At 37.7% G+C, this 26,220-nt stretch overlaps 3 protein-coding genes across 4 annotated transcripts in view; 1 reads left to right on the top strand and 2 right to left on the bottom strand.

Moving 5' to 3' along the window:
* CHRM5 (cholinergic receptor muscarinic 5) overlaps positions 1-21,008 on the bottom strand; it is a 101,983-nt gene extending 80,975 nt beyond the window's left edge. For both annotated transcript variants that reach the window (XM_054450482.2, XM_054450483.2), the window contains exon 1: positions 17,660-21,008. The gene's annotated coding sequence lies outside the window, so the exon portion shown is untranslated. The remainder of the gene's footprint in view (positions 1-17,659) is intronic.
* Positions 1-26,220, top strand: part of AVEN (apoptosis and caspase activation inhibitor) — a 174,718-nt gene that overhangs the window by 52,434 nt on the left and 96,064 nt on the right. The gene's annotated exons all lie outside the window — the stretch shown is intronic.
* Positions 4,787-7,291, bottom strand: LOC129013796 (large ribosomal subunit protein uL11-like). The gene has a single exon (XM_063652551.1). The coding sequence runs from the start codon at positions 6,153-6,155 to the stop codon at positions 5,544-5,546; it is 612 nt and encodes a 203-aa protein (XP_063508621.1). The 5' UTR covers positions 6,156-7,291; the 3' UTR covers positions 4,787-5,543.

Genomic DNA, 26,220 nt, shown 5'->3' with positions numbered 1-26,220 from the left:
GGCGGAGCTTGCAGTGAGCCAAGATGGCGCCACTGCACTCTAGCCTGGGCGACAGAGTGAGAGTCCATCTCAAAAAAAAAAAAAAAAAAATTTACAGTGAAATGTGAGGTTTTCACAAATAACCCTGAGAAACAAAAATCAACTTAATAGAATCCTAAATTTGTTATGCCATCATGAACTTCTGCCTCCATGGGGGAATGCTATGTGAGTTAGATCTGCCAAAGAGATATCAGGCACCTGGGCTTTCTGGCATTCTGCCCTTGAGAGAATCCTGAACCTTTCAGTATTAGAGAAGCATCCTTAGAGATAGTTCTTTCACTGAACATTTCTTGAACTTCTATTTTTGAACATTTCCTAGAAATTAATAGAATGAAGCTGAAGAAGATTAAGTGACTGTGTACATGGCCACAGAATTGGGAACAGTAGTCTTTGGCTTCACACTCAAGATTTCTAGCTTATAGGGACTTATTTACCAAACACTAAGGAATCAGGTGTATCATGCACCGTGTCAAGTGCTGAGGGTACAGAAATGCCTACAACACAGTGCCTGCCTTTCAGAATATTGTTGGGAGAGCTGAACTGCAGTGGCCCAGACTGCTCCTGATGGGTATGTCAAGAATGCAGGTCTCTGACTGCTCTTTGTCTGAATTTCTCATAGTTGTGTTTCCAGCAAGCAACCCTGAGGGATGAGGTAATATCTCCCCCAGGGTTGCTTCCACTTACTCAAGGAACTTACTCTTACTGAAAAAGGAACACTGAGCTGAGGGCATGCACTCAGCTCAGTGTTCCTTTCTGGTAACAAAGGAACACTCAGCTCAGTGTTCCTTCCCTGTAACAAAGCCCACAGCATGTACAGGACTCTTTGAATTACCACTCTGAGACGGGGGTGATGAGGAACCAACAAAAATTAACATGAAGTTTGACTACTCCTTTTGCCAGAGACACCTTTGTCTCTGGCCCAGGTGTCTCATGTCTTCTGCTAGCACCCATGAAACAGTAACAGGCTAACCTATTAGCTTACAGATAAGGTGGAATCTCAGACCGCATAGTTATTGGCAGATATCTCTTGTGAGATGATACAGATGTGAGGAAACCAACAAATACAGTTCAGTGTGACAGGTACAGAGTGCTGTGGGATACAGAGTGCTGTGGGATAACCCAGGGAAGGTTCAGCTGGTCAAGGTCAAGGAGGCTTTTCTGATTCCACTGCTCTTGAGGTGAAAATATTGGTTGGTTCATCTCTTGAGGGTAGATCTTTTCATTGTTAGTGTATGACACAGGACATGGCACATGGTTCATGATGACAGAGCTTGCTGAATGAGTGAATGAACTGTTATTTGTGGGTATTGGGTGTGATTTACTGCATCAAAGGTCCCTATGTTTGCTACTAAAGTTTGTCTCATTTTTAAAGACCAAAGTCCTGGGAAGATGTTTGTTCTTCAATGAAAAGCAACTCATGTAGAAACCTACCATGAATAGGCTGGGTGCAGTGGCTCACACCTGTAATCCCAGCACTTTGGGAGGCCAAGACGGGTGGAACACCTGAGGTCAGGATTTCGAGACCAGCTTGACCAACATGGAGAAACCTCATCTATACTGAAAATACAAAATTAGCCGGGTGTGATGGAGCATGCCTGTAATCCCAGCTACGCGGGAGGCTGAGGCAGGAGAATCGCTTGAACCAGGGAGGTGGAGGTTGCGGTGAGCCGAGATCATGCCATTGTACTCCAGCCTGGGCAACAAGAGCGAAACTCTGTCTCAAAAAAAAAAAAAGAAAAAAAAAACCTACCATGAATCTATTCTAACAGGTGAGGAAAGTGGTTGAGTTTGCAGAATATCCTGTATGTAGATTAATTTAATACTAAATGACATTAAGGCCCAATTACTTATTTTGTAAACTTTTTGTTTTCTAATACTTTTTAGATTTTTCAGAAGAGTTACAAAGATAATACAGTGAGTTTCCATGTACCTTCTACCCAGCTTCCCTTAATATTATTATTTTACATAACCATGGTATCTTTATCAAAACTAAGAAATTAACATTGGTATACCACAGACTTTATTTGCATTTCTCTAGTTTTTTCCACGGATGTCCTTTTTCTCTTCTAACTCAGGATACCACATTGCATTTATTCTTTGTATTTCCTTAGTCTCTTCTTATTTGTGACAGTTTCTCAGTCTTTTCTGAGAAACTTTTGAAGAGTAGGCCATATTGTAGAACGTCCCTTAATTTGGGTTTTTCTGATTTTTTTTTTTTTTCATGATGAGGCTGAGATTATGGATTCTGGGGGAGAATACCCTAATATTCTCAATATATTTATACACAATATAAAATACACAAAATATTTATAGGACTTACTGCTGATGATGTTAACTCTGATCACTTAGTTACTCTTAGTTACCACTTAGAAACCTCCGTCAGGTTTTCCCCTATAAACTTCCTGTTTTTCTCTTTCCATTTATTGTTCACTAGCAGCGAGTCACTAAGTCCTGCTCACACTCAAGACAATGGGAGTAAGCTTCATTCATGGAAGGAGGAATTTCTGGGCATGTGTTAAAAACAATGACAGTAAATAATATTTTGAGGCTATGCAAAGATACTGTTTTTCCTTATAAGTTCAGGGGAATTAGTTCTCTCTGAATGAAGCCAAGAATTGCCTTGGACAAGAAGTCAAGTTATAATGACTAAACACTTGACCTTTTTATTTATGCTTTACTTCAGAGCTATCTATATTATAAATGGTGCTATTCTTGTGTCATTGACCCTTCTGTCAATTTCTTTGACAAATGGAAGCATTTATATTAACTGAATGGGGTTAGTGAGGGTGCATTTGTAAAACAAGGTGAAACATCAATAATTGATTTTAATTTCTTCCTCATTAATCAGTTACAAAAAGCTTAATTTATCTTTTGTCATTTGTTGGTTACCAAGTAAGAAGCCATACACACACACACACACACACACATGCACACACAGTATGGACATATATGTATATGGTTAGCTATATCCCAAGTGATTTATATATCCATGTCTAAAATCCATTGCTCAGAAAAACCTGCCGTAATGTTGTGCTTCTTGTGCAAGAGACAGTCATGGTCCATGCAGTTAAGAGGTGCAGTCTTTCAAAAATTATCCCAATAGGAGTTGATGGGTCAGAAGGAGGCACGTCCCAGTGATCCAACAGTCATCCCAGGACATGCTAACCATTTGGCTGATCTCCTTCAGAAGTTGGGATAATTCTAAGGTAGCCTTTGTTGCTTTAGGGGTGTTGTCCAGGTGGGCTGGTCCAGAGAGAGAGAACGTGGTTAATGTGTTTTTCGATTCATAAGGGGAAAACATCATGGGGAAAACATCATGGTATTTCGGTGTACAACATAACTACATTCTTTACTGCTGTTCTTGGAAATGCCATAACCTAAACAAATTCTTGTTTCCATTACTAAATTCAAAAATTTTGAGTCAGTGCAGTCAGTGCAGTGCTAGATATGGGTAAACATTTGTAGCATTTAAAAAAAATTATAAAATCTTAAAAAGGATCAAGATTTGGCAGTGCTGAGTTAATAGCAGTCAATCAAATTGAATTTGACTATTGGGACTGAGATTTGGCCTCTTAACCATAGGTTATTGCTTTGCTCCAGAAAATATTTTAGTAGTATTGTCAGAAATACTTCCATTTATTTTTTTCCTTTTTTAATTTTTATTTTTGGCAGAGCATAGCATTTGGCAATTCTTGGGGTCATTACTAGGGTTTGGATTAGGATGGGAGAGGGTGTGATCTTATAGGAGTTTGAAATTGAGAAGGCAGCTCTGCTGAAAAATGTATTAGGGCCAACCTCTGAATTAGATTGGCTTAATTTGTTGGGGGCAGAGCTGCAGATGCAGCTCTACATCTGCAGAGATGTAGGTGTTAACAAATGTGTTAAAATAACTCTTATTTAGTGCTGGGTGCGGTGGTTCATGCCTGTAATCCCAGCACTTTGGGAGGCTGAGGCGGGCGGATCATCTGAGGTCAGGAGTTCAAGACCAGCCTGGCCAATATGGTGAAACCTTGTCTCTACTAATAGAAAAAAAAAGAAAAAATACAAAAATTAGCAGGGCATGGTGGCATGCACCTGTAGTCCCAGCTACTAGGGAGGCTGAGGCAGGAGGATTGCTTGAACTTGGGAGGTGGAGGTTGCAGTGAGCTGAGGTTGGAGTGAGCCAAGATCGTGCCACTGCACTCCAGCCTGGGCAACAGAGCGAGACTCCTTTTCAAAAACAAAAAAGCAAAACTCTTGTTTATAGAGTACCTGGCTAGATATTTGGTATTTTGTATACATTTTATTTAAATTCAAAATAGCCCTTCAATGTTAGTATTAGACAATTTTATAGATGAGATAAATTAAGCTCAAAGAAGTTAGGTAGGTAACAAGGATCACATAACTAGTGTGTAATGGAACTGCAGTGTGAATTCCTTTCAATCTGATTCTAAAACCCATGACCATTCTTTATATTGCCCTCTCGCCCTCTGCCGTATGCATACAGTTGGCTGTGCAGCAGTAGGCCCTTTTGGTGTATTATATAGAAAATGAGCCATTTCATTGTTTGGGAAACTTGTGTTTCCTCCCGTCCCCCCCATTTTTTAGTATCTGTTAAAAGAAGAAAGCTTTTGGCTACTTAAAACAACTTGGTTATGTTGTTTAGTTTGGTGCCTTTTGATCTGCTCATGACAATGGGAGCGATACTCTTATGCTTGCTACTTGTTTCATTTAAACTGAAAAGTCTGGAAAAAACATATTAGTACACAGGAGTGCTAACATGGAAATGAGTTTTTCTTGACTGCTAATAATTAACTCAAGCAAAAAGATAATTATGTGTTATAAGCTGTGCATGCTGAAAGTGAAATGAATTTCATCTGCTTCATATTTTTTAGGAAAATTGATAAGGCATCACTGTTGTTAATATTTTTCTTTTGGATTTCTTAATTCAGATATTTTCTCTCCACAATTTTGAGAGAAAATTAAGAGGGGTTGCTGCCCAAAATTGGAGGAGTCTTAGAACTAAGTTGTGATTGTATATTTATATAAAAACTTGTGTGACTTCAGCAGGTCACAGCACTTTTTCAATTTGATGATCTCTGTTTTAAAGTGAGGAAGTTTTTACTTGCAGAGTGTTTCTGAATCCTATGTTAATCTTTTTTGAGTTCTGATTGGAGGCTCTAGTGATAGGATTTTTAGGGCAGGCTACATTTAGCTGTATTTTTTCCATTATATTTTGAAGTCGGAATGGTATCGCAAGTTAGTAATTTTCATACTCTTGTTGATAATGTTTTGCATATGGTCCACATGGGATTTGGGAACTAGTTAAGGTCCTTGCCTACACTCTACTTAGAGCAAGAAGTAATTTGGGGTTCTCTGTGTACAGATAATGATAAATGGCCCAAGTTGTGGGGCAGGTTTCACTTTAGACCTTGCCTCTCTTTTCTGTGTGTCACTCCCTTTTCTTTTTTTTTTTTTTTAACCAGTTGTCAAATTATCCTTTATTGAAATATTTTCCTTTGTGCTTAACTGGCTGGGCATTCCACAGCACCACTATTTATGTCGTCTATGATGTCATGAGGGTGGCGGCCATCAACATTACAGCCCACAGACTGGGCAGTCCCCAGGATCTCTTTAATGGTTCCAGAGAGTTCTCTGGCTAACGATCGGTGCCGCATCTGTCGAGCAATGTTGACGATCTCATCAAAAGTGATATTCCCACTGTGTTTAATGTTTTTCTGTTTCTTTCTGTCTCTTGGTGATTCCTTGAGGGCTTTGATGATCAGGGCAGAGGCAGAAGGCACCACCTCAATCTGGGCCTGTCTGTTCTGAATGGTCAGTTTCACTGTAATCCTCAGGCCCTTCCAGTCACCTGTTGCCTTGGCAATGTCATCACCAACCTTTTTTGGAGACAGACCCAGGGGGCCGATCTTGGGGACCAGGGCAGAAGTGGCACCGACTTCACCTCCGGTGCACCTCAGGTATACGACTTTTATCTTGTTGGGGTCGAACTTTGGTGGCATGGTGGAGGCGGCTGGTGTCGGATGAACCCGGATTTGGGATGACCGAAGAGAGTTGCACCTTGGCCTCCTCCGAGCCGAAAGCCGAGCTCCCTTTTCTTTCTTATGTGGGTGCATGATTACCTATTGTAATGCCCAAGGCTTTAATGTACTCATTGATGCCTTGCCTGATCTCCCAGGATACCCATACATGTATATTTAATATTCGTAGTTTGCACTCATGTCATATATGGCCATCAGCCCACAACAAGAGAAATCAGAGGAAGTGTTGCCTGGGAGGCAGCACATTTGGAGTGTTCATGTGTGGGACGGTACTAGAACAGCCTTTTGTAAGTAATGCAACAGGTAAGGTGGGATCATTTTAGAGCAGGCTGTTGCACTGAGGTCTTGTCAAGTTAAGACATTACCAGTGCAATGATTCTTGAAAGATGTGCTGCTAACAAAAAGATGTTATTAAATCTAGTCTGTGTGGGAGTGTGCATGTCTGTCAGCTATACAGTATAATTCCTAAATACGAACTTGCTGCTCCTGACATACTTACATACTTTAATGTGTCTTCAGCTCTACATGTTTGGGTTCCTTGTACCTATTTCTTCTGTGCCTAGTTGCTTTGAGTCATACTAGTTTGCTATGAGATAATGTTAAACAATATCATGGATTCAACCAGGATGTCTTAAATCTTCTCCCTTGTTATTCTCATTCTTTTTTTTTCCTTTAAAATCACAGTGAAAAAGTGAGCTGATTATTTTTTAAAACCCAGAAAACAGAGATTTAACAAATTCATAGCTATAACAAGTTAGTGTTCACCTGAATGGTTTTCTCTAATATCAATCTTGAATCTCTTGGATTGCTCATGCTATTCTAATTAACCAATAGTTGATAAAAGAAAAATATATAGGTATATATGCACTGCATTTTTCTTGACCACTTGAGCTCCTTAGTGTTTCTCTACATGTGTCCTTTACGATTCCTGAGGATGCCAAACGAACTTCTCTTAGTTTAGTAAAGCTGACATGTTATGAACCACTGGTGTCTTTTTTCTCACTCTTCAGGAACTTTATAGAATGTTCATTCTGAAAACAGTATTAGATAATATTTGGTCCAAATCTTTCATTTTTTAAAGGAGGAAACTGAGGCTCATAAAGGTTGAGGTTTAACTTAAGGCCATACAAGTATTTGTTGGAGATGAATTGCTCAGATAAGAGTGTTTTCTGTAGGTTCATAAATAGTGCAGTTTTATTTGTTTGTTTGTTTTTGAGACAGGGTCTTGCTTTGTTGCCCAGGCTGGAGTGCAGCCTCAACCTCCTGGGCTCACGTGATCCTTCCACCTCAGCCTCCTGAGTAGCTGGGATTATAGCCACACCCTAGCATGCCAGGCTAATTTTCGTATTTTTTATAGAGACAGGGTTTTGCCATATTGCCCAGGCTGGTCTCAAACTCTTGGGCTCAAGCAATCCTTCCTCCTTGGCCTCCCAAAGTGCTGGGATTGCAGGCATGGGACACTGCACCCGGCCAACAGTGCAGTCGTTAAATAATAGCCTAGATACCCATTTAAATTCCAATTTTTATTTTGAAGGGGGATTTACAAGGTGACTCCTCTGTGGTTGTGTCCTTTGGAGTAAGCTGTAATCAAATTGATATGCAGAGAGGAAGTAAAGGGTTCTTTATTAGAGTAGACTTAAAATGTGGAATATTCTCAAGTATGTCAACCTTTCTAAACAGGATGAAAAGGAAACCTGGAGCATTATATGAGCCAGTAGGTCCCATTTATTATCTGTTTTTTGATTTATCTTGTTCTGCTACCCCTACTCCTTACTCTCGCCTGGCATGGACATACATCTCTTTCCTCTGTCCATTTTTCACATGTTTGTTCTTGTTAGACTTGGGACTTCAGGGTGAAAGTGAACATTACTCTCTGGTTTCTTCTAAGTTTGTGATTTATTAATATATCCTTCTAATATTTCTTGGGTATAGGAACCAGGGGAAAGGGAAAAAGTAAGGCCGAATTCTGTTTTTCTCAAACTCTTGGGGACGAATTTGTACACTTTAATTTTATTTATTTATTTATTTATTTATTTATTTATTTATTTATTTTGAGACAGAGTCTCACTCTGTCACCCAGGCTGGCATGCAGTGGCGTAATCTTGGCTAATTGCAACCTCCGCCTCCCAGGTTCAAGCCATTCTCCTGTCTCAGCCTCCCAAGTAGCTGAGGTTACAGGTGCCTGCCACCATGCCGGCTAATTTTTGTATTTTTAGTAGAGACAGGGTTTCACCATGCTGATCAGGCTGGTCTTGAACTCCTGACCTCAGGTGATCCTTCTGCCTCGGGCTCCTAAAGTGCTGGGATTACAGGCGTGAGCCACCATGCCCGGCCTGTACACTTTCATTTTCATTTGGTGTTTTATTTCCAATTATTAAATGTACTCCCCCACTCTGTTTTTCTCACTCAAGACACTTCCTGTGTCTACAGTGGGTTTGCCGTAGTCTAGTACCACACATGTTCAGAGGGTGCTCAGGAAATATTAGTAATACATAAGTGTCACTTTGTTCTGAACGGCCAGTCTGCATTGGTTCTGCCTAGAGAGAAATTTCCTCTTTCTTCATGTACTTGGATCGCTAAGGTTTTCTGGTTGAATTTCTATGTTTTTAAAATAGTTTTATATAGACATAGTGACTTTCGAAATGGTCCTCCCTCCCTCCCTACCTCCCTCCCTTCTTTCCTCTATCCTTCCCTCCCTCCCTCCCTCCCTCCTTCCCTCCCTCCCTCCCTTCCTCTCTTCCTTTTCTTCCTTTCTTTTTCCTTTTCTCTTTCTCTTTTTCTTTTCTTTTTTCTCTGTTTTGACAGGGCTTGTTCTGTCACCCAGGCTGGAGTGCAGTGGCATGTTCACAGCTTGCTGTAGCTTTGACCTCCTGGGCTCAAGTGATCCTCCTGCCTTGGCCTCCAAAGTGTTAGAATTACAGAGGTGAACTACCACACCTGGCCTGAAATAGTCCTTTCTAATTCAAACCTGGCTGTTTTGCCAGGGAGGACTTACTTGCTCTGAGACCATATTATTGGAAACTTAGAGTATAATAGAGAACCTTTGATTCTTCACTTGTAGAAATAGTCAGAATTTCAAGGTTCAAAATTTCACGGACATAGACATAGGGCTGTAATGAGAAGGAAAATATGTATGTACCATCCTTTCTTCCAAAGTGTCCTTGGAGGAGAGCAAGCGTAAGAATGGTGCTCAGTGAGGCCACAAGGCTGGGATACAACAGCCTGAATCAAAGCACGCTGTCATAGCCTCCTAACAAAAGAGAATGTCAAGGTTTGAAACCGGAATTCATTATAATATGCAGTATTTTATGTACTTGTAAATAAAGGTAAGGGAGTGTAGGAGGAGATGATAAGGGGAGGATTTGTTTGAATCTGTCTCATCTTCTGCTTTGTTGAAGTGCTAATCAGATGATCTTTCTATCCTACCAATATATGAGAAACAGTGTCTTAGAGTAAGAGTACTGGAGCTTGTTCTTGTTATCCTGAAGGCAAGCTTCCCTGTCTCATGTAAGAACTCTAGCTTTTTGTGTTCCCTTTAAATGTATTTTTTGTGGTTTTTGTTTATTTTGTTGCTAAAAAAGGTAGTGCGGATTTTGTTAGTGAGGAGACACAGAGCCTTTCTACCTTCCTATCTCCTTGGTACCAAATTAAGCCAAAAATTATTTTTTTCTATACAAGATATTAACCTTGCCATAACTAATTCATGGCATTGTGACCATGAGTTTAGCTATCTCTTTTCTATATAAGGAATCACTGCTGGGAATTGGTTTCCTTCCCAAGGGACCCTGTAATTTTGATTATTTTACTTCCATCCAGGATGTCACTATACCACAGGAGGCTGGCTGACTCAGGGGTGGGAAGAAAAGGCATAGAAAAATAAAGTAGCTTATGTTTCTATGCCTAGGATGTTTGTTTCAAAAGTTCAGCTGGGGATCTGAGGCAGGAAAGGTACAATAAATTTATGTTACAAATTTCAACTGGTCATCTGAGACAGGAGAGGTACAATAAATTTATGTTAAATCTTTTTTCGTTTCTGTCTTGCTGTTTACATTTATTTAAAATATTTTAAATGGAGATATACCATTATGCCTACAGAAGGTCCTATTCCTGATACTTAAAAAGCCTAAATAAAGATGTATAAATTTTAACCAGTTCCTAATACACTTACAGAATAAAAGTGTGTTGTTTACTGGAGTTTTTCTTCCCAGATCCATTTATGGAGAGGCCATAAAAAATCTGATGCAGGAATGGCAGAAGTTTATATTTGTTAAAGCTGTGTAATAAGTCCATGGGTATTGGTTGTTGGTTTAAAATAACTCTACTTAAAATTGAATCTCAAGAATATATTTGAAAATATTTTAAAGTATTTTAGAGAAAAAAGCGACATTACTCACTTAGGAGATTGGCTTCAAAGCAGGAATCATTTGAGATTTTGGATGAATAGTTATGAGAATTCCTTAGTGAATAGGACAGTGCTGGAGATGATCACTGAATGCAGATGAATACATTGTAATATAAATAGTATGTCATAATAATTGAAACATGGCTTTTTTAGATGGAAGATCATATTTCCTCTTTTAAAAGTTGATTTTATCCAATATATCCTGCTGGTTATAATATTTAGTTATATATGGAGGTTCAAGCTTAAATACTTGAGCCCCATCTCACTTGCAAAAGCAAGTAAATTACAGAGTTCACAAACCTGGAAACAACTCAAGACAACTCCAGTGTTTGGCGTAATGTTGTTAGGTGAAATAATACTAGAATATTATACAAGGGACCTGGTATTTCTTTCTTTTCTTTTCTTTTTTTGAGACATAGTCACTCTGTCACCCAGGCTGCAGTGCAGTGGTGCAATCTAGGCTCACTGCAAGCTCTGCTGCCCGGGTTTAAGGGATTCTTCTGCCTCAGTCTCCCGAGTAGCTGGGACTACAGGCATGTGCCACCACACCTGGCTAATTTTTGTATTTTCAGTAGAGACGGGATTTCGCCATGTTGGTCAGGCTGGTCTTGAACTCCTGACCTCGTGATTCACCTGCCTCGGCCTCCCAAAGTGCTGGGATTACAGGCGTGAGCCACCGTGCCCAGCTGGGACCTGGTATTTCTAATAAATTCTGTTGTTTTCTCACACTGAATTCTGAGTTCTATTATGACAAATTCTCACTTTTTGTTTCTATGCTTTCTTGATTGCAAATGATAATTTTCTGAGATTTTGTTAATTTTAGTTACTTCTGGAATATTCCAACCCAAATTATAGATGTTTAGTCCTTTTTAAAATCAACTTATAATTTATTTGAATCCTAGGTCTTGGTTGCTTGATCAATGTTTAGGCAACAGAATAATTGAGTAGCATTCTGCATAGCTAAGTAGCACTGTTTTGCAACCTGTGCCCTCTTGCTCTAGAAAATACTATTGCTTGACATATACCAGGAGTTTTAGGTTAGAGTATTTGGCAGTGTCTATACAGAATCAAAAACTTGCATTAAAATGGAGAAGAATACCTTTGTGAATCCTCTAGATGGCAGAACAATTACAACAAATATATCTTAGAAGGTGTCCAAGAAGCGTGTGGAGGAGAGAGTGTAGGAGAGATGGGGTGAGAAGGGGACCTGAGGGCTCTAAGCTTTCTGTCTCAACCCAACCAGGGCAGATCTGCTCTTGTATGTCTTATATCTTGACATTTTATCTAAGATGTTGTTTGAAAGAAGGAACATGGCTAAAAACATGATAAGATGTCAAAACTCAAAATCTGTGGTTTTTTTTTCCTTCAGGAGAGTTTCGCTCTTGTTGCCTAGGCTGGAGCGTAATGGTGCAATCTGGGCTCACTGCAACCTCCACCTCCTGGGTTCAAGCGATTCTCTGGCCCCAGCCTCCAAGTAGCCGGGATTACAGGCGTGCATCACCACGCCCAGCTATTTTTTGTATTTTTATTAGAAACGGGGTTTCAACATGTTGGCCAGACTGGTCTCAAACCCCTGACCTCAGGTGATCCACCTGCCTCGGCCTCCCAAAGTGCTGGGATTACAGGCGTGAGCCACTGTGCCCGGCCCAAAGCTCAAAATCTTAAGTTGTGCACACCAACATCAAATCACAGATTTCTGTGAGGACGTACGCATGCATTATTCATGTACCCTGAGCATCTTCAGACTATAGCTGCCCCCACCCCAACACACATGTTGATGAATTCTAGAGTGATGCTGGCCTACTTCAACACTCTGCTACTTTAATTTCTATCATAGGGGTTGAGGCACAGCATAGTCTTTTAGCCTTTGTCCCTGCTTTTAAAGAAATCACCATTGTTGGTATATTGTATTGTTGGCATAAGGAGAAGAGATGACTTGGGGAGATACAACATAGGTAACTTGCAAAGATTCATTTCTCACAGAGAGTGAAAGAGGGAGAGGGGGCAGGGAGAGCATCCAATAGAATAAATGTAAGATTTTAAGTGTGTCACTTTCTCCACTCATCTTTGAGTAGAAAGATAATTGTAGTATCTCTTCAATTTCATTTGCAAAGTGCTTATTCAGATTCCCCTGAAGTCACTTTTTAATAGCAAGACCAATTTAGATCCTTTTGGATTATCGATGAAATTCTAGATCTAGTGGTATAGCAAACGTGATTTCTATTTTTGTCAAATAGAGCAAAAGCATAAGGGATAAATTTGCTATCCTGCATTTGCATACCTCATAATATCATATAATATCCCTAACAGATATCATCTCCTTATAGCTATTATTTCAGTATAAACTACTTTAAAAGACTCCTTCATTAGACTTTCCTGCAGTTACCTACTTGCCTATTATCAGTGAAATGTAGCTGAGGTATATTTTAGGATCACTATTCTTCTGCCTGTCTGAGATTGTACCTGAGAATGCATTAAGATACATTTTCGCATTCATTTAACACATCTGCTGATTAACTAGTCCTGAGCTTACCTTGGGAATAGACAGATAAATTAGATGTGGTCTTTATTCTTAAGGCCCTCAACCATGAAAAATGCAATTTCGTATGTCAGACAACTATATAAATAGATTTTCTTATTTTTTTAACTTTTAAATTTTTTATAGAGATGGAGTCTTGATATGTTGCCTAGGTGGGTCTTGAACTCCTGGCCTCAAGCGATCCTCCAGCTTTGGCCACCAGAGTGCTGGGATTACAGGTTGCGCTTGGCCATAAATAGGTTTTCAATGCAATCTAACGAGGTGTTATAAAGGAAGTATCCTCAAAGTGTTGGGGAAGTTCCTAGACATGAGAAGCTCTTCTGTAGGTATTACCAGAAGTTACCCAGAAGTTACTGCATGTAGAGGACTGTCTTTGCAACACAAATGAAGGGAAGGTATACAGTTGATGAAATATTAACAGTTGTACCATGTTATATACTGAGACTGATAGATTTACACCAACAGCTTTCTAGGTTACTGTACCAAAAAATTCTATAAATAGCTAAGGATTTTTAGTAGATAACTGAACTGGAAATCATCTCTGGCTTTTGCTTCTTAAAGAATACATTATTCAGTGCTACATTTCTATAGTGATAATCAGGAAATAAGAAGGCCCACATAGTCTGATGATGACAACAGTGTGACGTCAAACAATGTCTATAAAAGTGGTAATGTTTTCTGATTGGTCCAGATTCTTGAGTTGTTTCACTAATAATTTCAATACGAAAAATGGAGAATGTCAGATCTTTAAACAACTGCTGAATAACCCGTTGGTTGTAATGAACCAGTACATAGGACTGAATAAATGCTTTAAGAATTCTCTACACACCACTGGATCAAGCAATCTGTGTAACTGTAGACTTCAGCTTGACTTGTAATTATGCGTGGAGTTGTTACTGTATTTTTTACACATCATCTTTGTATAGGCTCTGAGTCTAGGAGGATCAGTCACAAATGACTGATACTCTGAATCCTGGTATTGCCACTAATCAAAGGACAGACTGCACATGTGTTCAGTGTGGAAGGATTAGTTGGTCTGCTTTGTCCTTTGGCTACTGTTGCAAACAGATTACAAAAAGAGGTCTGTATATGCCTATGTGTTTGTAAAAGGAGCTTTCATTTTTGTTTCCTTTATTGAACCCTAACTCCTGATTTATTTTTATTTATTTTTTACAAATATTTGTTGAAGACTTTCAGAGAACACAGTAGTTTTGCTAATTAAAGAGAGTCCTTTGTTTTTTTGTTTTTGTTTTCTGTTTTTTGTTTTTTTGTTTTTTTTTTAACAAATCCATGCTTTTTTAGAAAGGTGTTAACCAGCCCCCTCCCTGCCCTCATACTAGTCCATGTGTCAGATATTAATTAATCTATGTCATGGGATCACTTTATAATCTATATTTAGGGATCTCTTTCTCATTCAGAGACACTGTCTTTCCCATTTTGGGTGTTTTGGTAATTTTTCAATTTTCTGAGTAGCATCAGTGTTTCTGCTTGAACCAAGGTGAAATTTTGCATCTATTCCTCAGTCTCTAGGGGCCTCTTTCATGACTGTCTGCTTGCTTACTGGGATTTTCCTTACTCTCATTTTATCATGGTCTGTGAATTTAACCAACATGATGTTTACTCCCGCTTTTGAATTATTAATGAAGAAAACTGTGAGATGGTACTTTTATTTTTAATAGTTGATGCTGAAAACGTGACAAATGCAATAAAAGCATCTTTCTCTAATTCAGTTCCTGTCATGCATCTCTTTAGTGTCTTGGTGATATGGCTTGAAATAATAGTGTTTACATCTCTCTTTTAGCTAGTTCACACTGAAAGCATATAATCATCTGTTTGATATCAGAGCCACTTCCCAGTCACAGATTGTGATGTCACAAACCAAAGATTGTTCTCTCTCAGCAGGAAGAAGCTGGAGAGGAGATGAATCTTCATGGTGAACCACATCCTTATTCAAATTTGGTCACTTCATAAGGAAAATTAACCATAATAAGGAACAAATATATTGCCTAGTTGAAATGCCCAGTTGAATTAAGCTTGAAACACTGTGCCATTATAATGGAATGAAAAAAATTCCTTATGAAAACTTAAAGTTATAATAATGAAGGTATAAGTAAATATATATTTAATGCATTTAAAAATATTATGCAATGTCAGTCCCTTTAAGTTAAATGCTAACACAGAAAAATGAATTTTAGGTATGTTTCTGATTTTATATACAAAATTATGTTGCTTGGTATTTCAGACAAAAACTACTTTTTAAGATTGTTATGTCAACATACACGAAATGGATGTGTTCATTTTGACCTAGATGCCTATTTTTATTTTATCATAGTTTAAATAAAAAGCTTATAGCTTTTGGATAATTTAAAATGACCAGAATTTAAGGATATAGCAATAGGTATTATTATAAGGATATGGCAGCCAAAATATTTGCTGCATTTCTATGAAAGGAACTAATGATACACAATCACATTACTTTTACAATATAATACTTTTATATAATATGTGTGAATGAAATACATTGTAAATTGCAGAAACAAGTAGGCAGGTCATTGACTACATCCCAAGACTGTTCAGAATCTCTTTAATTGTTAAATCTATCAATAACAGGGAAAAGTTCTTATAAATAAACCAAATCTTCAGGTACTAACATAAAATCCCTCATCCATTTGTACCCATAAGATGTAAACTTGAAGCAGTTTTCAATTTTTTTTCACCCTACATGAAGAAAATACAGATTATTCCAAATTGCTGTAGGGTATTTTTTTGAAAGCTGTTACTGAAACTTCAATAATCACTTTTCTGAATGGGTTATTATAGAGCAAAGCCTTGATTTGGAAAGGAAAGAAAGTGAAAATTCACTGGGATTGATGCTGACAAGGACCAAATTGGGGTGGAACAAGGTAGTATTCATTTGCCCAGCCATTGTCATTAGAAGGTGACTTATAGAAACAAAGCCCCCAAATTAGTGGGATATGAGTCTCTGTTTACATTACAATGAGTAAATAAAATCCAGAACACTTAAGGAATATTGTTATCTGCTCCCTTTAATTCTATTTATTGGAAGCAAATTGAGCATAATAGAAATTTCATACTTTTGTCCAAGTTAATTAAAAAATCTTTAATTATAATTTAAAATATTGATTAATATTCTTCATTTAAAATAGCTACATATTTTTGAATCATGTCTGTTTACAAACTGTAATATCATAATAAGGAGGGAACAGATGAAAAGAACCCTTAAGGGTTCAGCTATTTCTCAGTGTAGGTAAACAACAACAATACCACCATTAACTTTTAGTTATGTCTGGTATGCATAAGAAGTATTTTGAGATTTCTAAATAAACATTTTTTTCGCTGAAACAAATTGGTGTATTAGATAATCACTACTTGTATTAAATTGCTGCTTTCATTTGGTACTGGAAAATGACAGGTAAGTTTCTGTAATGACTTTAGATGCAAAAGACTTATGATATTTAAGGTTATTTATAGACTGTCTTGAAAAGCCTGAAGGGATCATATAATTTACTCCCTTAACTAAAATTTGAAAAAAGGAAAGAATTCAGTGAAATGGAAGAGAATTTCTAATTTGACTACTTTTAGACAAGTATTGAATACTTACTTCTGATAACTTTATGTATATTACCACAAGATCTCCGTAGTTAGGTGTGATATGCTCGTTTCCCTGTCTCCTCTCTTCTAAGATAATAGAAATATTATTTGTTGTAGGACTTCTTTATGATAAGGTGCTTTGGACCTAAGTTTTCCAATGAAACTTATGTGAAAACCAATGTGGTTGGGATTTCTGCTAAATGATAACGTTTTGTTGTTTTTACATAAGATTGTCACTCTAGAAGTCTCATTATGCAGTGATTTCTAGGGAATTTCTAAAAGGCACTGTATCTTTTAAAATTCTTTGATGGCTTCACTAGTGCTTTGCATTTTACAGTTTGGACCACTGACCTGAGTCAAAGCTTTTGAGGTTTTAAGGTACCAGACATCTTTCATCTTTTTATCCTCTTGTTAAATCTGAAAAATGTCTTCATTTAGTCTGTTATAAAAATGTCTAGTATCTTTAGGATAAATTAGCCCTATCCTACAAGAGTGTTATACCTCGATTTAGTAGAGATTATTTTTCTTTAGTATGAATGAAATGACATCACAGCTTTTTTTTCTTCGTAACAATAGAAATCAGTCACTGAGCTTTTGTTCCTTTATATGAATAGAAATATTTAAAATGCTTATTAATTTTTCTTTGTTTTATCAAGTACTCTGGGAAACAAAGTTCATTTGAATATTGTTGGTAAACATTATCTGTGAATGGCTCTTATGCACCATTCAGGGCTCTCTTCATGCATTTTTTTCAAGCTATTAAATAAAACAAAATTGGGATAAAAATAAAGACAAAGATGAGACAAATTCAATGAAAAATGAATGGGAGTTTTGGATGCTTTATTATCTAGTTCTGAGTGACTTGTTTATGCGGCATAAGTAAAAACAAGCATTTACCTCAGCTTAAATCTGCAAAAGCTTAAGGAAGGGTTGCAAGAAATTCAAATCCACTATCTCATTCACAGCACGAGCAGATTTAATTTCAGTAGACAAGATATAAATTAAGGTTATAAAATTAAATCTTACCTGGCAGTGGTTTGTTTGAAGCTCAGTAATTTGAACTCTGGCTGGAAATAGTAAGCTTCGAGACCCGAAATGCCTTCTCTACTTTCCTTTCATGTTTTATTTTGCCAGTGTTTTATTTCTTGCAGTGTCTTTATATCTGTATTCCTGATAATCTTGTAGCATTAGTTAGGATAGTATGGGGTAGACGAAGACTCCATTTGGATAGGATTATAGAACCAGAAGGGTGAGTTTTGCCTTTATCTGATAACAGCAGTTGATCTGACCACAAACAATTTGAGTGTTGAGAACTTATTAAAGATTCATTGAATGCTTCAGCAATGAGAAATCCTGGTTGTTCCTATATGCATTTTACCCCTGGAAAAGTTCTGCTTGTTCGTATTTCAGAATTACACACGCTTCCAAATCAAGCTGCTTTAAAAAACATTATCTGGACTAGAAGCATGGATGTTCTTGCACTCTCTTGCTTTCCTTTCTCCATGCCAACTTTTCAGTCCATCAGCTTCCTTTCCGTAGAAGATGAAGGCATTTCTTCCGTCTTCCTCATGCTTTTGTAACCCATGCTTCTGGTACACTGTTTTTTGAATAGTGAGGTAAAAATCCAGAAGGAAGCACGGCTTTATCATGTCTCTGGACGGTGAGCGTACTTGGCATGAATGAAGAGCTGATAGGAGCTATTCAAACCAGACAGCAAACTGATGGGATGACGCTGCCATACATAAAAAACTCATTAATTACTTCCCCTGCTGGACAGCAGTATATCCTGAAAGGAAGAAAGAAAGGAGCAGATGATGATATTCGTTTTGATAGGTGTTCTCTGTTTGAACAGCTTGTCATTGAGAAGCGAATCCAGGAAAAGCTGCAGCTTCAGAGTGTGATCAGGTAGAATGGGCAAGAGTTATTTGACAGACAGTTAAGTGACGTATTTTGGGAGGAAAAAGAGGGCTTAGCATGGAGGTAGCTGGAATAAAGTTCCAAAATGCTTTTGAAAATGTTCATTTTTTCCTGTTAGTCTTTTTGGCTAGAAGCTTTTTTTTTTTTTTTTTTTAGCTTTGCTAGGCATTATTCACAGACATGTTGCTGAGTTATTTTCTCATATGGTTTTCCCTAAAGATGGAAAATAATTTTTAAAAGTCTTTGAGATAGAAAGAGTATACTGTGAGTTTTAAACATTTGTAGCAGAGAAAAGGCTGCTTTTTTTTTTTTTTTCCTTCTAAATGTATGCCTGTTTTATACATCTTTTGGGCATATGCGTTTTGTTGCTTTGGAGTAAAGCGTTATAAGTCCTCATTTGATACAAACTTTTAACAGGGTCTTCATTAAAGCTTTTTCTTAAGTTAGATGAAATCCAGATTAGCTGTATAAAAGAATAGATTTTTAAATGTCAATTTAATAATTTTTGCACTTCAGTTTTTAAATTTAAAATTCAGATTTTTAAAACTGCACTTCAGTTTAAAATTTAAATTTTAAATTTAAACGTTTTTTTCCCTGCCTGAGTTCTTTATGAGTGTATCTAGACAATATAATGTTTTTAAGTCTTTAAAAAATTATTATGGAACATTTCAAACTTACACAAAACTGAAAAATAATACAAAAATAATACATGAACCTCCAGAAACTCATTACCAAGATTCAATAATTGTCAGATTCAATTCTTTGCTAAAATATTTTAAAGCAAATCTCATTTCACCTAGTCGTACTTTAGTATGTATATTTTTAAAGTATGGACACTTTGTCACATGACCCTGTGCCATTATCACACCTAACACATTGGCTGTAATCCTCTGGAGTTGTGTAATATCCAGTTCATTTTAAATTCCTTGTGTCTCAGAAACTATGTCTTTATGTAGGTTTTTTCTGAGTGAGAATCCAGACAAAGTATACACTTCAATTGTTAGTCAATAGAATTTTAAACACTGACTTAGATGAACATGTATGAGAAAGAAGTAAATTTTAGTTTTATAGTGGTCTTTGACACACATTTGTAATAGGAATATTTATGCAAGAGAACATACCTTTAGAATATTTTCTTGAACTTTTCCCACTTAACATTGCACGATACTGAAAAGGATTGTAATTTCCTATGGTAATGATTGGTCATTATATACTGGTCACTTCTATAATAAATACCCCAGGTTTTAAGCCACTGCTTATTACACCATTTCGATGATTGAATGTGACTTAGAGTTCAGTGGAGATCCAAAATGAGAGAAGTAAAAATCTATCAAATGGGGCCATTGTGTTTATGAGAATCGATGACTATAATATTATATATGTTTTTCATTAATGTCAAGGTTTTTTCCCAATGAATTTTAATTTTTCTATGAAGTTTGAACTCCTAGCTCCTTTCTGGTAAAGCATAACATTTGGCTGTCCACTTAACTTTTCCAAGAATACAATAGCACGAGGTCCTGAAAATAACTTGTGTGCCACACCCTCACCTGTCGAAATTCATTCTCATTCAGGTTCTCTCTCTCTTCTTACTCTTATTTCATCTCATCTTTCAAATTGGCCAGATGAAAGAGAATGGGGGTGGTGAATATGGAGAGCCATTAAAGGGGTGTAGATGGAAATTATAATTTTCTGTTTCCATCTAAGCTCAAAGCCACTGCTGAGGACCATGCTCCCATTTTTTATGGAGGACAATAGAATACCTCTCTCTCAAGGTACTCACTCTTGAGTATCTCTTGTCATATGTCATGTTATGGCATGAACATTTGGGAGCTTTGTGTTACACTTTATGTTCTCAAATTATGCCTTGTCCTTTAAATCTTGCTGAACAAGGACTATATGTGCCAATCACTTTTTGAAAGCTTAGTAAGTAGTTACTGATTATCACCATTTAATATAGATAAGCTGAATGGGAAAAGGTGAGCAAAAATGCTTCTGTTCTCTTTCCAAGTTGTCTCTGAAATTTTTCTCAGTCATTTATAATACAATGTCAACATAGGAGAACACTTTGCAAATATGCAGGTTCTGCTGGAGAACTTGTAGGGTGGGTGAAAAAGTGGTTATAGAGGGAACTGGAATAATAGATTATGAGTGTATTTTGGGTGCAAATATTTCATGTCGGTATCTCTCAGTACTTTAGCTATAAACTGAATTAATAGAAAAACATTGACTTAAGTACTGACCTATAGAGTTCCAAATTATACTTCAGCCGTTGTGGGAAGTAATTTTCTCCAAGACTTTGCTCTTGGTATTCCTGATGTTCTTTTTTTTAATAAAAAGTTGTATTTATTTTTACTTTCTACAGGATGAACTTTCTGCTTTGAAGCAAGGAGTTGTCTACATGAATTGTATTGTTCAGAGATCTAATAGGTTGAGTAGCTAGTTGGGTGGATGGCTTGTTTTTCCACCCCAGATATGAAGAGGAGGAAAGTCTTAGGGATATGGACTTTTATGTTTTCTTTGATACATATAATAAAGCACATTTTTCTTTTGTTCAGATGTCTCAACTCTCGTCTACCTTTTTACAACTCTGTGTATTCTCATATTTAAACTAAACTCTCCCATTGCCCACTGTAAAGTTGGCTAAACAACTTCAGAAGATCATAGACTTTCAAATGAATTTATGTATAAGATAAATGATTTTTTCTTTTACAAGGTCCTTTTTTGCTATAACATTTGGTCCATACCTAGAGTTATGCTCATAGCTGTTTACAAAATTATAAATACTTTTATGAAGAAAAAAGTCTCTCCTTTATGCTCTCCAGTTTTTAGATGAGTAGGATTTGTGGTTAATGATTTCTTCCATGGCAACGGCTTACTTTTAGGGCATTTCAATATTTATAATCTCAATTGAATGTGATTATTTTTCAGTTAATAAACGAAGAGAAAAAGTTGCATTTTAAGAGAGTATTGTGGACTTATGGAAGCTGTTTCTAAAATAAATACGCTTTTAAATTCTTGTTGAAGAAATCAAATCTTCGTTGACTTACGTGAGTCATGCCATGCCATTTTTAGCACATTAATTGTAATAATAGACATTTATTGACTCCTTACTAGGTACAAGACCAGTGCACTTGGTTCTTTGGATTTATAATGCATTTACTTTTAACAGCTGTGAGGCAGACTGTTATCATTCATCTTCTATAAAGAAGGAAACTGAGGTACACAAAGGTTAAGTAACTTGTTCAAGTTTACCCTGTTATTAAGATGTTGAACTGTGATATGAACCCAGCCTCAGTGGTTTTAAAGTCCAGTAAGATTGCCTACTGAGAATAACGATCATTCCACTTAAGCGTGAGACTCCCAGTATAATGTTGAAAGAGTGGCGTCTCTCCAGCATAACTAACATTCTACAAAAATGAGATCTGCAGTTTCTTGGAGATCTTAGATAACCTGGAGAGTTGACTGTCTTTAATATATAGGGAATGTGTTCTTCCTGTTTTCTATGTCTTGAATTTATAAAGGGTGATTTTTTTTCTTTCCAAAATTGTATTATGGCCTCTCAAATAGCAATGTGTTTTAAAATACTAGTCATTTATGTTCTATTAAATTTTTTTAAAAAACTAAGTAGTAGTATGAGGGGGGATATGAACTAGATTTGTTGTACTTTGCAATACAGTTGATTATTAGGAAACAGTTGCTGTCTTCATATGTATTACATTCAGGTAAAATGATTGCATTTTTTTTCTTTTGGCATCAGTTTGTTGGAGAAAAAAGATTGCATTTTTATCTTCTAATTTAAGACACTTTAAACAAATCTTTCATTTTTAAACTTCTTTAGTTTATTCCTCTACCATAGCACCCACTTTTTTCACTCATCTCGGGCCTTAACCTGTGACCTGATACTTGGCTCTTTCCTAATTTGTCATCCTTAAGATTTTGACCTTATACTGAACTGCAGACAACCACTAGAGGTCTCCAGACCACACTTTAGAAAGCTCTGATTTTACAACCATACCCTAGTAAGTGGAACAGATATGTTTGGGGGGAGATTGGGTACTAATATTCCTCATTAAGTATTTGTGAAATGCTTCTTATATTCCAGGTTCTAGAACTATGCTATGTCCTGGGGGTAGACTTTTTTTTTTTTTTTAAAGTAAGGACTTAGACCCTAAGAACCCTGTAGGCTAATGGGGACACTAACATTTGAACGTGTGGTCACAAGATGTCATGTTAGGCACACCCACATCACATCCTTTTAGATCCTAATGACTGGAGTCCTTTAGGTTTCTAAGTTTGTGAATGCCCCACTAATACTCTCTGTAGCGAGATCACTCCTGCTTTCTTGATGAGCCGATACTGCATCAATCTGGCAAGGAGCCATTCTCTGGGGGCAAATAGGATTATTTGGATGGGCTCTGGGGGTTTTTTTGTTTGTTCGTTTTCTTTTTCTTTTTTTTTGTTTTTTGAGACAGAGTCTCGCTCTGTCGACCAGGCTGGAATGCAGTGGTGCGATCTCGGCTCACTGCAACCTCTGCCTCCCGGGTTCAAGCCATTATCCTGCTTTAGCCTCCTGAGTAGCTGGGATTATAGGCGCCTGCCACCATGCCTGGCTAATTTTTGTACTTTTAGTAGAGATGGGGTTTCACCATGTTGGCCAGACTGGTCTCAAACTCCTGACCTCAAGTGATCCGCCTGCCTCAGCCTCCCAAAGTGCTAGGATTATAGGCGTGAGCCACCGCGCCCGGCTGGGTTCTGGTTTTTTACTTTCTGATACCCTTCTCAGCAGCTCTGGCATCTGATCTTTAGGGAAGCACTTCATACAAAAGCCAGCCGCTGCCTGTCTCAGTGAACAAGGCAGATCCCACAGAGATTTTAGACCTTCCATTTCCATTTTGCTTTATATCAGAGAAATTTTAAAGAAAGGATCTGTCTTCCTCTTGGATCTCTTGTCTGTTAGGGGTGTTTAAATAGACAGATATCTCATAGTAACAGTCTTAGGGACGTATTCTGAGTAACCCATGTAAAGCACCTAGCACAGTGCCTGGCACAGAGAGGGCAGATGCCTAGTAGATGTCAACAGTTGTCATAATTATTATGGAATTTAATTTAATTTTACTGCTGGAAGGGACTGTAGAGATAATTTAGTCCTGCCACCCATTTTACACAATAAATTTTAGTGCTCTTTTCCTTCTCATACAGGCATCTAACTGTTAGGAGTTGTTCTCTTCAGTTATCCCATGTTAGGAAGGCCACAATTTTGATTTAGTTATTATCCACTTAATGATTATACTTCTGTATGAGAATTTTTTTTTTTTTTTTTTTTTTTTTTTTGAGACCGAGTCTTGCTCTGTCGCCCAGGCTGGAGTGCACTGGCGTGATCTCGGCTCATTGCAAGCTCCGCCTCCTGGGTTCATGCCATTCTCCTGCCTCAGCCTCCCGAGTAGCTGGGACTACATGTATGTGCCTTCGTGCCTGGCTACATACACATTTTAGTGGGAGCATGAATAAATGAAAATGATCTTGATCATAATTGTATGATATGCAGAAGATAAGGGGGGAATTATAGACAGATTTTATGCAGGGAAATTTAGTGATTTGTTATATTTTTAAAGGATTTGAGTCTGATGTGGCATATTAAAAAATTTAGGAATTAGCAGGAGGTTATGATGATGATCCAGGGAAAATATGATGATTCCTTAGACTAAGGGAATAATAGATGGAAAGAAGGGGACAGATTACAGGAATATACGGAGGTATAAATGATAGTTTGCTGATGAATTAGGTATCTAGGTATGATGGGGAGAGAAGTGTTGAGAATGACCCTGAGAACTCTGGCTTGAGTAACTGTGGCTGGAGGTGCAATATGCTGAAATTGGGGAAGCTGGATGAGGAACAGGTTTGGGAAACGGAAATCAAGAGAGAATATTGAACAAGATGGGCTGTGGATCTGGTAATTCTTACCTTCTGAAATACTTGAGGCATGTGAAGGAATACTTTACAATTGACATATGTGAGAAGCCATACACTGTTACTTGTTATTTTTGTAAATAGGTCCTTTTTTCCCCCACTCCTTTGTTTTTCATGGTGGTTTTTAACCTTACTTTGTTTTTTCCTGTCTCTGCCACTTACATGTAACACTTACCAATCATAACTTCTCTCCGTGCAAGTATTTCAGTGAGATAGGAAAGGAATTAATGAATCAATCTTTCTATGTGGGGTGTGGTTGGAAATAGCCACTCTAGGAATAAATATGCTGTACTGTGCCCCCCAAACCTGGTTGAAAATAATTTCTTTAAAATCATCTATGAATGATTTTTGATATGGAACATTTCTTTAATTTTCTAAAAAGATTTCTTGGTTATACTGGTTCATAGGAACAAACTCTCCTCAGATGATCAGGCACTTCATTTTTGTCTTTTTTTTGAGACAGGGTCTCACTCTGTCGCCCAGGCTGGAGTGCAGTGGCGTGATCTCGGCTCACTGCAAGCTCCACCTCCCGGGTTCACGCCATTCTCCTGCCTCAGCCTCCCGAGTAGCTGGGACTACAGGTGCCCGCCACCATGCCCGGCTAATTTTTTTTGTATTTTTAGTAGAGACGGGGTTTCACCGTGTTAGCCAGGATGGTCTCGATCTCCTGACCTCGTTATTCGCCTGCCTTGGCCTCCCAAAGTGCTGGAATTACAGGTATGAGCCACCGCGCCCAGTGCAGACACTTCATTTTCTAGATGAGAATGCTGAGCATCTCAGAGGTTGGCATTCACCCAAGGATGCAGATCTTGTAACGAGTTAACAGTCGATATGTTAGAGCAGTAGAACCCTAAGAATCAAAATTCTAGCCAATAATTCCTCCTATGAGACATACCATTTACTTATCAGTTTCTCTAATAAGAGAAATTCTTATGCATAATGAGAAATATATTTTATGGCTGGGCATGGTGGCTCATGCCTGTAATCCCAGCAGGTGTGAGATTTAGGAGGCCGAGGCAGGAGAATTGCTTGAGCCCAGGAGTTCGAGACCAGCCTGGGCAACATAGTGAGACTCTGTCTCTATAAAATATCAAAAAATTGGCCAGGCATGGTGGTGTGTACCTGTAATCCCAGCTACTCGGCAGGCTGAGGCAGGAGGATCGCTTGAACCCAGGAGGTCGAGGCTTCAGTGAGCCAAGTTCTCACCACTGCATTCCAGCCTGGACAACGGAGCAAGACCCTGTCTCAAAAGAAAAGAAAAAGAAAAGGAAATATTTTTACCAGAAATACATTTGATAAGGTAAAAATATTTACATTATTTCTGTAAAGACTTCATATTTAAAATTTGATAAGATTGGTACTTTAGTCCTCAGTTGAACAAATAGTTTAACACCTAAAACATGTGCATTGTTCTAGACACTGGATATATGAGCATGACTAAGGGATAAACTCTGCTCCCAAGCAGCTGAATGGACTGGGGAAGACAAGTGTATCAAGGAATAATGTTATCTTTATGTTATACTCAAGTAGCTATAGAACAGAAGATAAAATGGGGCTCACATGAAGGAGGAAATAGCTAGTTTAATCTGGAGATGTCAGGGAGGTATGTTAAGCTATGTCAGTTGTAGACATTGGTTAGGTGCTCTTTGAACCCCTTCAAAAGAGTTCATTTTATTTTTATTTTTTAAGAAGTTCATTTTTTT

This window comes from Pongo pygmaeus, chromosome 16, assembly GCF_028885625.2.
Source record: "Pongo pygmaeus isolate AG05252 chromosome 16, NHGRI_mPonPyg2-v2.0_pri, whole genome shotgun sequence".
In the NCBI taxonomy this organism is placed as follows: Eukaryota; Metazoa; Chordata; class Mammalia; order Primates; family Hominidae; genus Pongo; species Pongo pygmaeus.
Note: the sequence above shows the minus strand (reverse complement) of the source record. Positions and strands in the feature narration are given on the sequence as shown.

Coding starts and splice junctions, on each gene's coding strand:
- LOC129013796 (XM_063652551.1), bottom strand. CDS start 6,155: ATGCACCCACATAAGAAAGAAAAGGGAGCTCGGCTTTCGGCTCGGAGG.